This window comes from Lynx rufus, unplaced genomic scaffold, assembly GCF_022079265.1.
Source record: "Lynx rufus isolate CCGP_SWC_20201006 ecotype Redwood Valley unplaced genomic scaffold, mLynRuf1.p SCAF_13, whole genome shotgun sequence".
NCBI classification, from domain to species: domain Eukaryota; kingdom Metazoa; phylum Chordata; class Mammalia; order Carnivora; family Felidae; genus Lynx; species Lynx rufus.
The window spans coordinates 13209026-13225251 of record NW_025814827.1 but is presented as its reverse complement, the minus strand read 5'-3'; the positions used below and the strand labels follow the sequence as shown (position 1 = coordinate 13225251).

Genomic DNA, 16226 nt, shown 5'->3' with positions numbered 1-16226 from the left:
ACACCTTTTACATGTAGCAATTAAAAAATGTTTTAATGTTTATTTATTTTTGAGAGGGAGAGAGACAGAGACAGAGAGAGAGTGTGAGCAGGGGAGGGGCAGAGAGAGAGCGGGACACAGAATTCGAAGCAGGCTCCAGGCTCTGAGCTGTCAGCACAGAGTCCCATCTGGGACTGGAACCCACAGAGGGCGAGATCATGACTTAAGCCCAAGTCGGTGGCTTAACCGACTGAGCCACCGAGGCGCCCCTTTTGTAGCAATTTGATGTTAGATTTCTTATTTCACAGTAATCTCTGATCATCTACAGATGTCAGAAATGATAGCTAATTGTAAATTATTTCAAGTGCAAAAAAACGTTTAAATGTTTGCAGCAAAAAGAAAAATTGTTTTTAATATGGGCCTGCATATAACTTAACGCTTGATGTGGTGTAACGCTGGACCTCCAAAAGTAGATTTTAAAAAGGACTCAAGTAAATGGAAGGAGCTGAAATGAGGCATAAAGAAAGGACATGGCAAGAGAGAATTGGGGGGTTGGACGCGGTGGAAGGAGATGCCTGCAGAGTGGCTGCTGTGTACGTGGCGCTGTTCCAAGCGCTGAGAATCCAAAAGTAAAAGTCACAGCTCTCCAAAAAGGTCATAGCCTGTCTGGTAAGCAATCAGGTAAGTTCGATGAAAGCGTTAAGTATTATTAAGGAGGTGTGAGCACTAGGGGGTCAAAAACGTGTGGCGAGTACTTCCGCTGGGATGGCAACTGGGAAGGCTTCCCTGAGGAGGTGACACTTGATCTGAGGAGAGGCAGAGAAGAGAAAACTGGTGCGGGGAAAGAAGAAACATCAACAAAGAAACCAGGCAAGGAGATAAAGGGAAAAGAGGAAAGGCTCGATGCTATCGGCGCTCCCGAATCCGGCGTCGACTGCTAAGGTCTGCGCGCGGTCACCGCCTCCTCATTTCCATCCAGTCCCCTCCCCTCCCCGCGCCTCTGCCGCCCGCCCGGCCTGCGCGAGCTCCGAGGCTTCGGTCTCGCAGCGGACGCCATGTACCGGCTCCTGTCAGCCGTGACGGCCCGGGCCGCGACCCCCGGAGGCTGGGCCTGGGGCCGCGGGCGGCGCGCGGCCCACCACCGCGCTGGCCTGCCGCCCCTCGGCCCCGGCTGGGTCGGGGGGCTGGGGCTGGGGCTGGGGCTAGCGCTCGGGGTGAAGCTGGCGGGCGGGCTGAGGGGCGCCGCCCCCACGCAGTCCCCAGGGGCCCCCGACCCCGAGGCGTCGCCCCAGGCGGAGCCGCTGCCGCCGCAGGAGCAGCCCTTCGCTCCGTGGTCTGCACAGACCCCGATGCTGCCCCCTACCCGGCGCTTCGCCAGAGCCATCGACAGCAGCCGCGACCTGCTGCACCGGATCAAGGTGCGGAGACGGGGGCGTAGGCTGCCGAGAACCCGGCGCCCCGCCACCGGCGTCACCCCGGAATGGGGCGTCTTGGTGGTCATCTCCCGGGCCCGAGCGGACCCCTCCCCAGGCGGTGGGATGCCTGCGGTCGGCTTCCGAGAAGGACTTCCCGTTCCCCGGCCGCCCGGCCACGGTCAGACGTTCTTGGGGGTTGCCCAAGTGGGGGCGGAGGTCACCTCGCCCGCCTCGGGGACCGCCCCTTCGCCCTCAGTGCAGACCAGGCACGCCCCTCACCGTTAGCGCCGGGCCTGGCCGAGCCGGGGTGGGCGGGGCCCGGGCGGAGGGGCGGGGCGAGGGCGGGGCCTCGGGAAGGCCCTAGAGGTGGGCGCTGGCTGGCGTGCGAGGTGTTTCCGCCTGTCTTTGAACTGTCTGTTCTTTCCCCTTCGCTCTTAGGATGAGGTGGGCGCCCCTGGCATAGTGGTTGGAGTCTCTGTAGATGGAAAAGAAGTCTGGTCAGAAGGTGGGCTCAGAAAAATGTTATTTAGTGGTTTGTTTTGTGCCAGTTGGCGAATGAAGTTTTGATGTTTTACCGCGTGGAGTGAATCCCATGAAATGTTCAGTTTTCCTAAGACCATACGTGTTGTAGAGAAAACAATTCTAACGGAATAAAGAATGGGGCCTTCTGTAAATAGCAAACTTTAAACGTGACTCTTGAAGTCATAAAGATGGCTTGTGTCTAAGGACTAGATTTACCGTCCTGAAAGTTGTATATAGAACAATCTGTTACCTCCAGCATATTTGTAGATAACACTTAATGCTAGTTAAATTTTAGTTAACAATTTATTGAGCCCCCTGTTCTGTAAAATGCACTAAGAACTAGGGGTATGCATAACTCTTAGTTTTACAGTCTACTTTATTACTTTTGTTTTTCCAAACAAAAACTAGAAACTTTGGGAGAGAGATTTCTGATCATTTTATGATACTTTTATCAAAGCATATTTTATAATTTGATTTACTTTACCCATTGCACACGAATTGGTCCAACTGGTCATTCCAGGTTTTTAAGAACCCTACTTTTGGGAAATGTGTCAGATATCATTTAAAGGAATGAGTACTTGTGGGGCGACTGGGTGGCTCAGTCAGTTAATTCCTATTTTGGCTCAGGTCATGATTTCCGGGTTGATGGGCTCCGTGCTGGCAGTGCAGAGGGATTCCTCTCTCTCTCTCTCTCTCTCTCTCTCTCTCTCTCTCTGCCCCTCCCTTGCTTTCTATTTCTCTCAAAATAAATAAATAAACATTTTTTAAAAAATAAAGGGCTGAGTGCTATTTTAATGTTTATTTATTTTTGAGAGAGTGAGTTGGGAGGGGCAGAGAGAGACAGAGAAAGAGAGAGAATCCCAAACAGGCTTCATGCTGTCAGTGCAGAGCCCAGTGCTGGGGCTTGAATTCAGGAACGGTGAGATCATGACCTGAGTTAAAATCAAAAGTCCGACACAATCCACTGAGCCACCCAGGTGCCCCTAAAGGAATGAATATTTTTAAGAGAAGTTGATGGGAACAATAAGGTTTTGAATTTAAAGAAAAATGATTCTTCTCCCAAGTATAATTATAGCCTAATCAGAATACTAATTTTATAAAAAATATAATCAAAAATTATATAAATGTCAGCTTTATGGGTGGGGGCTTTATTTTTATGTAAATATTTTTCAGCATAATCTACATTTAAAATTTAAAAACAATCATTGTATCCTTTTTGTTCTTTTCAGATTTCAGTTCTTATTGCCTAGATTTTCACACTTTCAGCCTCCAGAAGATAAAAACAAACTTAAAAATTTCTCTAGGACTTTTTTCTTCTGGTTTGCAGCTGAGGTAAACTGATGGTTACCTAGATTGGGTTTGCAGGACACCTTTTCACGTTTACTTTTTTTTTTTTTAAGTTTATTTATTTATTTTGAGAGAGACTGAGTGGAAGCAGGGGAGGGGCAGAGAGAGAGGGAGAATCTCAAGCAGGCTCTGGGCTGCTGGTGCAGGGAAAGTCAGAAAACTGTGAGATCATGACCTGAGCCAAAATCAAGAGTTGGTTGCTTAACCCACTGAGCCACACAGGTGCCCCTCACGTTTACTTTTCCTCCGTGGTTATTTTAAGGAATTTAGTGGAAACTCAAGAATCAAAAATAAATATGATCTGAGAACAAAGATGTTTTCTTTAAAGAATATAGAATAACTTATGTGAAATGTGGAATAACTGAATTGTTGAGATAAACTAAGAATAATTAGTATCTGAAGCAGATAGAAAATTGCTATCATGCACAGTTTGTAATTTTGGCTCAGTTAGAAGATTCTTAGCCTTACTGTTGGCAGTGTTACTGAGGTTCTCATCCCTTAAGTGTTGACTTTTTTAATAAAAGTGTAGTATCAGGGTGGCTGGGTGGTTCAGTCGGTTGAGCCTCCTACTTCGGCTCAGGTCATGATCTTGAGGTTCATGAGTTCAAGCCCTGAGTCAGGCTCTGTGCTGACAGCTCAGAGCCTGGAGTCTGCTTCAGATTCTGTGTCTCCCTCTCTCTGTTCCGCCCCCACTCGCAGTCTCTCTCTCTCAAAAAATAAACGTTAAAAAAATTTTTTTTAAGTGGAATATCTTTTCCTTTAGATAAATACATGGGATGTTTTAAGATAGTATTGCTTCAGTTTCTGAAGATTCTTTTGACCATGAAGCCTGTTAATAGTGACTTTTTGCTTTTCTTTTTCTAAAGGTTTAGGTTATGCTGATGTTGAGAACCGAGTACCGTGCAAGCCAGAAACTGTTATGAGAATTGCCAGTATCAGCAAAAGCCTCACCATGGTTGCTCTTGCCAAATTGTGGGAAGCTGGGAAACTGGATCTTGATATTCCAGTACAACATTATGTTCCTGAATTCCCAGAAAAAGAATACGAAGGTGAAAAGGTGATGAAACTCATAGTTCATTTTACTGACGGCATGTTAAATGGTTTAAAAGGTTTCACAAGATTCTTCAGTTTGTTTTTAATGATTGTTAATGGATTAAAGTTTTTTTTTTTATCCAGATGATAAGTGATTGTGTATTTTTCTGAAACTTAAGGCTGAAGATGTGAACATGACATGTTTTTCCAGCAGCAGTTTAAAATGGAAAACAGTACTGAGGCATTATTCTAAGGCTACTAACTTTTTATTATACAGTTTAATATTATAATTGAATTTCCATGTTTTTACAATTAGGTTTCTGTCACAACAAGATTGTTGATCTCCCATTTAAGTGGAATTCGTCATTATGAAAAGGACATGAAAAAGGTGAAAGAAGAGAAAGCTTACAAAGCCTCGAAGATGATGAAAGGGACGATGGAATCTGACCAAGAAAAAGAGTTCAAAGAAAAAGGAGGCAAAAGTAATGAAAAGAGTGACTTTGCTAAAGCTAAGATAGAGCAAGATAATGATGCCAAAGGCCGGAATTTAAAACCTGGCAAGAAAAAGAATGATTTTGAACAAGGCGAATTATATTTGAAAGAAAAGTTTGAAAATTCAATTGAATCACTAAGATTATTTAAAAATGACCCTTTGTTCTTTAAACCTGGTGAGTGTTAATTCCTTCTCTTAACAAAGTCATCATTATTGAAGTATTAATTTTCAGAAAATCTAAGATGATCTCATCCCGAGAGCACTGGATGTGGTTGATGATTGCGGCATGGATTTCGCTGTTAGACAAGTGTGTGCCTTTTTGTCTGTAGTTCTTTAAATTTTTTTTTTTTCAACGTTTTTATTTATTTTTGGGACAGAGAGAGACAGAGCATGAACGGGGGAGGGGCATGTAGTTCTTGACATAGCCTACCCTCCAGGTAGCGAGTTGTTTAGATTTAGCCTTATCAGTCATTTAGTGGATTTTCTGTATCAAGAGATTTTTGAAAAATTAGGGAGAAATGTTATAATGTTCTCCAAATAAAATCTGGACCAAAGAGGGCATGATAAAATATTGCCAATATGTCAGTATTTAGTGTCTAATTTAGTGTTTAAATTGCTCCACTTATTTTCTGCTTTCACTCCTTAAAGAAAATAGTTTTCAGCAACTTAATTTTATTTCCCAAAAAGCTGACTACAAAAAATTTTTGTAAACATATTTTTTGGTATGATGCCTACCAAAACCACTTAATATCTTTGAATTTACCATAAGCTTATGTACTTCTATTCCATTTCTATTTTAAAAGTTGTTTTCTACCATGAAGACATATTATATAGGTATAATTAATAAGGACAAAGGAATAGAATTCTGGATTTTGTCTTAAAAAATCAGGTTACAATTATTAGCACAGATCATACAATCTGTGTTTCCAGAATCCCAAATGATATAAAGGTATGTATTTGAAATGTATCTGTATTTGAATATATATTTGTATTTTAATGTATATTTTAAACAGTCTTTCTACCTACATATACTTTATTAAAATAAGAAAGTACACAACTAATTCATGCCTTAAACAATGAGTATTAGATATACTAAGAACAAGACCGTTAACTCAAGAAACCAAATTTGCTTTTCTTCCCCTTCCTGTTTTGTTACCAGTTTGAAGGATTTTAATTTAATTTTGAGGAAGGATAAGTTTGCTTATTCATTATCGCAGAAGGAGTAGATTCATGTGAAATTTTAAGTATTCTGATCTTCATTGAATCATGGAGTAAGCAGGGCCATTGCAAAGTTGACAAAATTTATTAACATATCACCCATTATCTTTTTCTAAATGCTGAAGTAAAATATTCCAGTTGTAAAGGTATGCCAGTTTTCAGTGGGAAACGTTTTATGATTGTAAATAATAATGAAGCATTTTCTTTTCTTCCCTCCCCCTTGCAATGATGTCTCAAGGTAGTCAGTTTTTGTATTCAACTTTTGGCTATACCCTACTGGCAGCCATAGTAGAAAGAGCTTCAGGATATAAATATTTGGACTATATGCAGAAAATATTCCATGACTTGGATATGCTGACAACTGTGCAGGAAGAAAATGAGCCAGTGATTTACAATAGAGCAAGGTAAATGATACCGTCTGGTGCGTCTAGCTGTATCACATCTTAATGCTGTGTTGTTCATTAAAAGTCAGACTTTCCTTGTCTCCGTTCCAAAATCACATGTGCCACATTTTAGAGCTTTTCCGCATGTCTGTTTTTCCATCTATAAAGTAAGAGAAATTGAATGTATTTGCAAAGTACCCCAAGTTCCTCAGATGAAAGACAGCAATAATAATTTCAACTCATTATTAATTGAACCAAAATTGCACCTATCATGGGCATCTATAATATGTTCTTCCATCATCTCTTTTCTTATGTTGTAGCTAATACTTTACCTTTTATTATTTTTTAATGGTTTTTCAATTTTGAAATGATTTAATACTTAATAGAAAAGTTACAAGATGAAGTACAAAGAATTCCCATATACCTTTCACCTGGATTCCCCAAATGTTGTCTTTTTACCACATTTGCTTTATTCATTCTTTTTTTCTCAACCATTTGGAAATAAGTTGCAGACATGGTGCCCCTTTACCCATAAATACTTAAATATATATTTTCTAAAAATAGGGACATTCAGGAAATGAATATCAACACAATACTTCTATCAGATCTACAGACCTTATTCAAATTTTGCCAGTTCTTCCAGTAATGTCCTTTATAGCAAAAGAAAAGGAAAAAAAAATTATTTTCTGGTTCAGGATCTAGTCTAGGTTCATACATTACATTTAGTTGTCATGTGTCTCAGAAGTCACATGAGGTCAGTCCATCCCATTGTTGGTGATGGTGACTTAATTGCTTTTTGAGGTGGCACTGATAGGTTTGTCCCCTGTAGAAGTTTGAGTTATTTAATTGAAATGTATCAAACTAAAATTTTATCATAATTTTTACTAGTGATTTGTAACAGGGGTATTGGGAGAGAATTTTTGAGACTAATGACTATGATGAGTTTGCTTTTGCATTTCACTCATTACTATTTGGTTTGTTAGAAAGGTAACACATTTAACAAAGCAACTGTTACTTTTATTTTGTATATTTTTCTTAGTTCATGCTTTGCAAATGGCTTAATGGTACTTTCATAGTGGGATTATTTTAGCTTTATCTTCTTATCCCTTTATTGGTTTTGTTCAGTCTTCTGTTATAGTTAGTTAAATTGCCATTTTAAAATCACCAGTTTATTGAAAAGGATTAAATGTACATTGCAAATCAGCCTAAAAGAGGTTTTTTTGGATCTAAAAGAAATTAGGTTAGCAGCAAACAATGAATTTTAATTTTAAAATGGCCTATGGTTCTCAACCTCTTCAAACAATTAGTGTTTATTATTTTTAGATCCCACATTACATTCTCCTGGAAAGCATAAGAAAATGCCAGAGTTTGTCAATTGAATCTAAAATGATTCTCTAGTAAAGATGGCATAGATGCATGACCTTATTTTGTTTTAGATCTAGGCATTTGATAATGCTTATACTTATATGTAAGGGGGAGAGAACATTAGGTGTAATCATTGAGCTTCTTTTCTAAACCGAAAATGAAGACTCTATGAAGGTACAGACTGCAGGGCAGTTATTTGCTGTTCGTGACTTGCATGAAAATCAAAATATGGCATATGATGCTGAGTTAATTTCAGCTTATCTCCCATTCTTAAAAAAAGAAAGAAAAGAAAAGGCCATGGGTTTCCATTCCTTTTGTTAAAGGCTCCTGTCAGCTCTGATTTGTTAGATTTTGATAGTACCCAGTGGAACTAAAGGGGTAGTTGATTCATTTTAGTTCTATTAAATGGGCTGCTGAAAAAGGGCACTAGAAGAAGGGAATATTGTTACCTATGAAAATGGTCTGTCTGTTTGCTTTGCTTTTGTTTTACTTACTACAGTATCTATTTGGGCCTCTAAAACTCAACTCTGATTATTTTTTTGGTAATAATTATTTTAAAAGAGCTTAAAAGCACTAGCTTTTTAAGTGAGTTCAGGGAGTATAAGGAAATTTCAGAGATACGGTTTTTTAAAGACAAAAAAATCTTAAAGTAAAACTTAGTAAATGCGTATGTTTCTATTTGTTTATGTTAAACAAGTTCACTGCTTTGTTAGTCTCCTGACTCCTTGATCATAATCATAAATTTAAGCATATTTATATTATCATAACAGGCTTGTTAGAGTTATTATAACCCAAGAGTAAATACATATCATCTTTATCACTTCTCTGTGTGTATATCTGTGTGTTTAAAATAATACCTCCCAGTGTCTGTCACCTGTTTAGGGTATTTCCCTGGAATCCCACCCCAAAATACTACTTACATTTCTTTGGCCACAATTTTAGCAACAGGCCACACTTAGCTGTAAGAGATGCAGAGAAATTAGTTTTTAGCTGGATACATTGATGTCTTGAATAAAACTGGGATTTTCTTAAATGGAAGATGAGGAACATTGACTTAGTATACACAAATAGATATATTAATTCTGTATAACAAGTATATTCTGTATAGGCAAGTAAACTAAATAACCCTTTAAGCAAATGCCCATGGGGGGAGTGGACTGAATATTCTTGTACTGAAAGACACTCAGTTTATTGATAGGGGAATCCCTAGTCAGTGCATTAGCTTATTTTCATTTTATTTTTTTAAAGAATATGAAAAAAATTTTTTAATGTTTATTTATTTTTGAGGGAGAGAGAGAGACAAACAGAATCTGAAACAGGCTTCGGGCTCTGAGCTGTCAGCACAGAGCCCTACATGGGGCTTGAATTCACAGACTGCGAGATCATGACCTGAGCCAAAATTAGATGCTTAACCCACTGAGCCACCCAGGTGCTCCGCCCCCTTTTTTTTTTTTTAAGATGTTTATTTTCATTAGTTTGTTTTTAGACTCTGTTCATATTTTCTGAGTTTGGCATAATAGTTGGCAACAAAAATCTCTTTTATAATTGGATGGGACCGAAAGCTAATACAATGGATGCTTTCCAAAGTGTTTGCTATAGTTTGACAGTGTAGATATGGTCTGTACCTCCAGTTATTATCTTTATGACTATTACTTATTAGCTTTGTTTGCTACAGTATCTTCCATAATTAAGCATTGTTACTTAGGTAGCTCTTTTCTGTGCCATTAGCTGATAGGCTCTCAAGTAATAGGTTCAATCCAAATGTTAATGCTAAATGTCAAAGTGTGGGATTGGTTTTTATAATATGCATTGTAAATTCTGTGGGTTTTTAAACTTCTCATAACAATATAACATGAACTGGTGCATATTGATTTCTAAAGGGATTTAAGAAGCTTGTAAAAATAAAAATATTTTCAATTTCTAAGTTGATATAGATTTCTATAGTTATATAATGCTGTTGTGAAGAATCTAGAGATTCTTAAATAAGTAGGAAGAGGCTGTTTGTCATCTGGCATTATTCCATCAGTTACTCAGTTACAAAGATGTCTCAGTAACTTACTCAAGAACTTGTGTCTATATTCCATTCTTTTTAGAGCAGAAATTCCTTAAGAATTTGAAATGGTAAACATCTTTTAGCTGAACAAAATTATTTTCACGAAAAGTCATTAACTTGTTCTCTGTGAAAAGGAATCAAGAGATTAAAGCCTAGAATTTGTTTATTTAAAGTTTGGAATTCTTGATTGGAGTCTGAAATTCTCCATATTTTTATATTTTAAAAGAGGAATGCCTGAGGAGTACTAATTTTGAGCTTTGATATAAGCAGTTTGGAATGCTTTACTTTTAAAAGAAAGTTACTCACAGCTGATTATCAGCCAAAATATACTGGTAGTTCTCCCCTAGTTTACAAATTTGGAGTTCACTGTAAAACATACATTACCCAATGAGAAAATGTATTTCTATTATGTGGTTTCATTTCGATTTCACTGGCTGGAATTAGAAGTGTAATCAGAGTTCAGGAAGAAAGTAAGGAGGCCCTAAAATATGGGAGAATCCATAGGAATGAAGGAAGGGAAAAGGGTAAGTCACAAAGCAGAAGTTGAATCATAGAATTGAGCATCTTGATGGATGTGAGAGTTGAGGGCAAGAGAGTCAACCAGAGTTTTAATGGAGATGAGAAATATAAGAAGAAGTTTTGGAAGAGATTAATTTAATTTTGGACATGTTCATTATGAGAAATGAGAAGACCACACACATATCAAGTCATTGGTTCTCAAGAGAGCATATTAAGATTCTCTGTAGGCTTTTTCCCCCCCATCTTCAAAGCACATACCTTTGGCCACCCCTGCTTCTCCCAGTGTTATGCCTCAGACTTTTAGAGGACATATAAGATTCTTGAAGGAAGGAAGAAAGGAGTGATTTTTCAAATTATATATGCCCACATTCCCTCCAAAGTTATGAATTTTGAGGGAAGGGTACAATTTTGAGAGAGGGGAGGCCCACAGGTGATTCTGATAAACAACTTTCCTGCCTTTCCCCAAAACCAGATTTGAGAATTATTAATGCTAGTAGAAAATCTGATTGTAATTTGCAACAGGGGCTGTGGAACTGATGGAGATTTATAGTTATCTCTGTAGAAGACTTGGGAAAGCGGGGCCACGGTGATTGAAGGAGATGTAGGGAATCGGGATTGAGATCTAGAAGCGGAGAGCAGACTGGCCCGAGGGGGAGTCTGGAGGAAAATCTGGTTAACAGTGCTGCGGGGGCAAATAGGATACAGCCTGGATGAGGGAATTAGGAGAGCCTTGAAAACCCACAAGAGAGCTGTTGAGTGACTAAAGACCAGAAGCCAGGTTTTAAGGAGTTGAATGACTAGAGAGGGTGAGTGCGTGGAAACAGAAGGTATGGGCTGCTCTGTGTAGTTGGGAAGTAAATGAGAAGACAGAAAGGACTGACAACTGGAAGCTGTAATGAGGATAAAAAGATAAAAGGCTTTTCCCCCCCTTAGGATACAGAAAACCAGAGCATTTTGTGAACTAAAGTGAAGGAGTCAAGGCTCCTAGCGTGACATAGAAAGTTCTTTGTGACCTGTCCCCTGGCCCATGTCTTGTCTTCCAGCATCACCTTCTGCCACTTATCCCCTCAAACTCTCTGCTTCAGCCAAAAGAACGACTTTGTTCCCCAGCCTGGCCTCTGTAATCGGCCATTTCAACAAGGCTCACTCTCACTAGTGCTCAGGAGTCCTCACATCCATCTTGCTAATCACCCCACAACCTGTTTCTCAGAGTGTGGTCCAGCATCCAGCAATATTGGCATCACCTGAGAGCTTGTTAGACTTGCAGAATGTTACCCCCTCCCCAGACCCACCGAAGAATCTGCATTTTAACAAAATCCCCAGGTGATTCCTATAGTGCTTTGTAATTTAACTATCCAACAAGACTCTTAGCACCTTGAAAGCAGCCGGTGTATGGTTTAACCTGTCTCTCCAGTGCCTTCCAAGGTGTCTCCATTAAATATTTGGCCAACAAGTGATGTTTTCATGTATTGAAAACTTTTTTTTTTTAATGTTTATTTACTTTTTTTTTGAGAGAGACAGAGACAGAGGCATGAGCAAGGGAGGGGCAAAGAGAGGGAGACACAGAATCCGAAGCAGGCTCCTGGCATTGAGCTGTCAGCACAGAGCCCGACACAGGGCTTGAAGTCATGAATGGTGAGATCATGACCTGAGCTGAAGTCAGACACTTAACCGACTGAGCCACTCTATATTGAACACGTTTAATGAGCACTCACTGGATGGCAAATACTGTTCTAGTTAGGGGAATCATCAAGGGGCAAGATAGTTAAGGTTCCTGCTTTTATGGGAAAAAGACAAACAGGCTAAGAATTTCAGATACTGATAGGAAGAAAATAAAAGAGAACGTGGGATAAAGAGTAACATGGAGAGAGGTAGGGGATCTATTTAAAATACATTGGTTTTAGACATGACTGATAAGGAAGGTTAAATTGCCTTGTTGCAAATACAGAAATAAGTCTGACACAAAAGAAGCAACAGAAGATGTTCTAAGTGATGAGATCAAAGGAGGAGGGACAAAATCTTATTGGATGGTGAGTCTCAATGCCATTAGACCCTCTGCCCCTTAATTTCACAAATATTTTATAATACTTCTTTTAATATCCTGAAATGAAAGTTGTAGATCATATAACCTATACTCACTACTCTAAAATAAAAGAAGAGGGGCACTTGGGTGGCTCAGTCAGTTGAGCATCCGACTTCAGCTCAGGTCATCATCTCACGATTTGTGAGCTCGAGCCCCATGCCAGGCTCTGTGCTGACAGCTCAGAGCCTGGAGCCTGCTTCAGATTCTGTGTCTCCCTCTCCCTCTGCCCCTCCTCTGCTCGCACTCAGTCACCCTCTCTCCCAAAATAAATAAACATTAAATAAAGAAGAAATGAAAGAAATGTAATTTATAATACATAGTAGATATTTCAATATGTTCGTTTATTCAGAACATTAGAAGACATGATGAAGTCAGATGCAAGTTAATACATAAAAGCATCGTAAATGTAACTGTAAATGCAGACCACCACAGGTATATTGTATTGGTGCTTCAACTCATGCCTTTGTTGGCCGCCTCTGGCTAAAGGTTTGAGCAAAATAAAGTGCAGTCTTTCTTCAGTTTTCACAATAGTTACTTTCAAGAAAAAGGCATTGTAGAATAAAAACATGCAAAAAGTACTTTGTGTTTATGTACCAAATGGAGAGGTTTGAGGCTCAGCCCACTATAAATAGATTTTTTACTTCCATGAGTATCTGGTGGGATAGTGGAAGGTCTTACACGGTATGGGAGAATACCACTTTGTGGGACTTTTCCATACATCATAAGAAGTTTAGGACGCTTGAGCCTTTATCCTCTAAATGTCAGAGCCCTCTAATAATTGTGCCACCTAAACAAATGCCTCCAAAAATTTCCCTTAAGGACTTAGTACTGCCTCTGTTGAGGACCATCAGTTGTGTTGTAGTCCATCATAATAAACTTGGGTTTTGTCCTCAAAGTGGTAACCATTGGAAGGTTTCAAATGGATGGAAGAAGGGGGAGGGAGACACAGTCTCAGGCTTCTGCATGGAGAATAGACTGCAAGGAGATAAAATGATCTCGGAAGTAGAACTGGTGGAGCAAGGGTGTAGAGGCAAAAAGGCAGTCAGAGATGCAGGTAGTAGAATTAGTCTTAAAAATAATAGGACATTTTCATAAGTGACCGGAAAGGAGACAATAATGCGTGATAATGTAAATGCACTTTAAGATAAAAATGGCAGTTTGAGGCCATCTAAAGCACCTAGAGTAGGCTGGAATTTTCTCAGTAAAACAAAGGATATAGTTGTCTGCTCACTGGCCAGGGGTGGATGACCAAGGGTGGAAGAGATTGGAAGTAGCTCTTGTGAAGAACATACCAGATAATAACCAGGAAAAGAAGGAGATTTGGTAACAGTAGTGACAACCCTTAGCAAGAGTATGACTTGAGACCAGTCAGCTTTGTTGTGTGAGTATCTGCAGCCTTTCTTGGCAGATAAGGATCCAAAGAAAGGGGTGCCTAAATTTATTCAGGATTGGCGGATTGGTGAGTGAGGAACCCAAAGGTGCTAGTAAGACCACAGCTGAAACAGTAGTTCAGGCTAAAACAGAAAGTCAGGTGAGATCAAGAGGAATTCCAAGACCTGGGGAGATGCGGAAGAGTCCAGAGGGAATAGATGGGAGTCCAGGGGGAATAGTCACAATGAGGGCAGAGAGCAGGTTCAGTTGGAGAGTTTGGCAGGACTGGAAATCACAGGAAGAAATTCCCGAGTTTGAGACCTTGCGGATAAAGCAGCTGAAAGTAATGGTGAGCTTGAGTCTGACAGTGTTAGGAATAGCCAAGGTGGGAAGAAGATGGTCATCACAGATGGACAGCACACTGCAAACCTGAGAGCACATTTTGTTATGCATCTTGAAAGAACGGATTCTCCTGAACCACGTTTCATTTTATGTCTAATTATTGTGTGATTTCATTCCATTTACCTAATATGGATGGTGCAGTCTCCTCCTATTAGAGTAGAAAGCTCATGAGGTCAGGCGCTTGGTCTCTTTTGTTTAACATTTCATTCCAGCATCTAAGCAGCGCCACATGCATAGTAAGTGCTCCACCAGTAATTGTTGAGTGTGTGAGTAAATGAAAGCTAACGTTTATTAGGTAGCTACCAGAAATGTGTAAAGGGATTCAGGCACGTATTCCTAACTCTGCAAAGCAGGTATTTTTGTCACCACTTCACAGATTAGGATGCTGAAGCAGAGAGGCAACAGACAGCCTGGGTTTGAATCCAACTCTGCCACTTACAAGCTTTGTGACCTGGGACCAGTTAATTTATACCGTCTGTGCCTCAGTTTTCTATCTGTAAAATAGAAATTGTAGTGGTACCTACCTCCAACTGTCATTAGTTCATACTTACATAGTTCTTAGAACAATGCCTGGCACAAAATAAGAGCTGTGTAAGTGTTAGTCAAATAAAATAAGCATATTTCACTAGCTAGGAAGGGTGAGTTGGGATTCAAACAGGTTTGCAAACTCCACTTTCTCTCACTACACCAAGAAAGTACCATGTGACATCGCTACACATAGTATTCCCATGGCATTTTTAACCAGGAGATGTAGTCTCCTTACAAATATTAATTTTATTCTTAAATATCCCAATGTATACACTTGTAGTTATAAAAGTTATTTGTGGCACATGATTCATTGACCCCAAGGACTAGGAATATCTACCAAATAAGAAGTGTTTTTGCATATGCACAGGGTAAATGTATCATGTATAACAATCAGTACATTTTTACCAGTATTAAAAGTATAATACACTCAGAATGGGCAAGCCATGCCAATAGGGGGAAAAAAACCCACACATTCTATGCTTTAATTACTCAATTATTTATGTTTTTATCAGAATCTGAATCATACTGAAAATCAATGATATGAGAATGATCGCTCCATGAAAACACATTCTGTCTCATGTACATATTTTCCTATTCATTTTCATATGTAAGGTCAGTAGTAGACTATTAAATTTTTAATGACCATTCTTATTTCATTTTAGATTTTACGTTTACAATAAAAAGAGACGTCTTGTCAACACACCTTACGTGGATAACTCCTATAAATGGGCTGGTGGTGGATTTCTGTCTACAGTGGGTGACCTTCTGAAATTTGGGAATGCAATGCTGTATGGTTACCAAGTCGGGCTGTTTAAGAACTCACATGAAAATCTTTTACCTGGATATCTCAAACCAGAAACGATGGTTATGATTTGGACACCAGTCCCTAACACAGAGATGTCTTGGGATAAAGAGGGTAAATATGCGATGGCATGGGGTGTCGTGGAAAAGAAGCAAACATATGGTTCTTGTAGGAAGCAACGGCATTATGCCTCACATACTGGAGGTGCGGTGGGTGCCAGCAGTGTCCTGCTGGTCCTTCCTGAAGAACTGGATGCGGAAGCTATAAATAACAAGGTTCCCCCAAGAGGAATAGTTGTTTCTATCATATGTAACATGCAATCGGTTGGCCTCAACAGCACTGCTTTAAAGATTGCTCTAGAATTTGATAAGGACAGATCTGACATATCTTAACATCACAGGTACAAAATGAGCTGTTTTATTCTTGTTGTCGTCTTTGGAAACATGAATCCCAAAATACATGAGGTTTTTTAAAAATAGATTTGTAATAGAGTATAATTGAATGCAGAGAATTATGTACCTCTAATTGCTTACTTTTGTAATTGTCTTTTATTGTAGGATTAGTTCTTTATACTCAGGGAAGTAACTATTATTTTTACTTTTTGAAAAGACGTGTTAATTCTTGAATAAAATATTCTGATAAAAAATATATTTTTGAACGTGTAATATAAAGCAAATGTCATTCTACAGGAAAGTTCAAATACTGTTATTTTAA

At 39.4% G+C, this 16226-nt stretch overlaps 1 protein-coding gene across 2 annotated transcripts; it reads left to right on the top strand.

Annotated features, from left to right (window-relative positions):
• Positions 1 to 342: 342 nt before the first annotated feature.
• Positions 343 to 16160, top strand: LACTB (lactamase beta). Of its 2 annotated transcripts, XM_047075005.1 has the most exons (6): positions 367 to 1397; positions 1833 to 1899; positions 4130 to 4320; positions 4612 to 4963; positions 6245 to 6410; positions 15373 to 16160. In XM_047075005.1, exons 1-6 carry the CDS (start codon positions 1035 to 1037, stop codon positions 15902 to 15904), a joined length of 1671 nt encoding a protein of 556 aa, XP_046930961.1. In that variant the 5' UTR covers positions 367 to 1034; the 3' UTR covers positions 15905 to 16160. The 2 variants fall into 2 exon arrangements, with proteins under 2 accessions (XP_046930962.1, XP_046930961.1); XM_047075006.1 differs by lacking the exon at positions 15373 to 16160 and having other exon boundaries at positions 343 to 1397; positions 6249 to 6393.
• The last annotated feature ends 66 nt before the right edge of the window (positions 16161 to 16226 follow it).

Bases quoted from the DNA above. Each gene is read 5' to 3' on its own strand.
- LACTB (XM_047075005.1), top strand. From the start codon at position 1,035: ATGTACCGGCTCCTGTCAGCCGTGACGGCCCGGGCCGCGACCCCCGGA. The intron at 1,900-4,129 runs GTGGGCTCAGAA...CTTTTTCTAAAG, and splicing joins AAAAGAAGTCTGGTCAGAAG to GTTTAGGTTATGCTGATGTT. The intron at 6,411-15,372 runs GTAAATGATACC...ATTTCATTTTAG, and splicing joins GTGATTTACAATAGAGCAAG to ATTTTACGTTTACAATAAAA.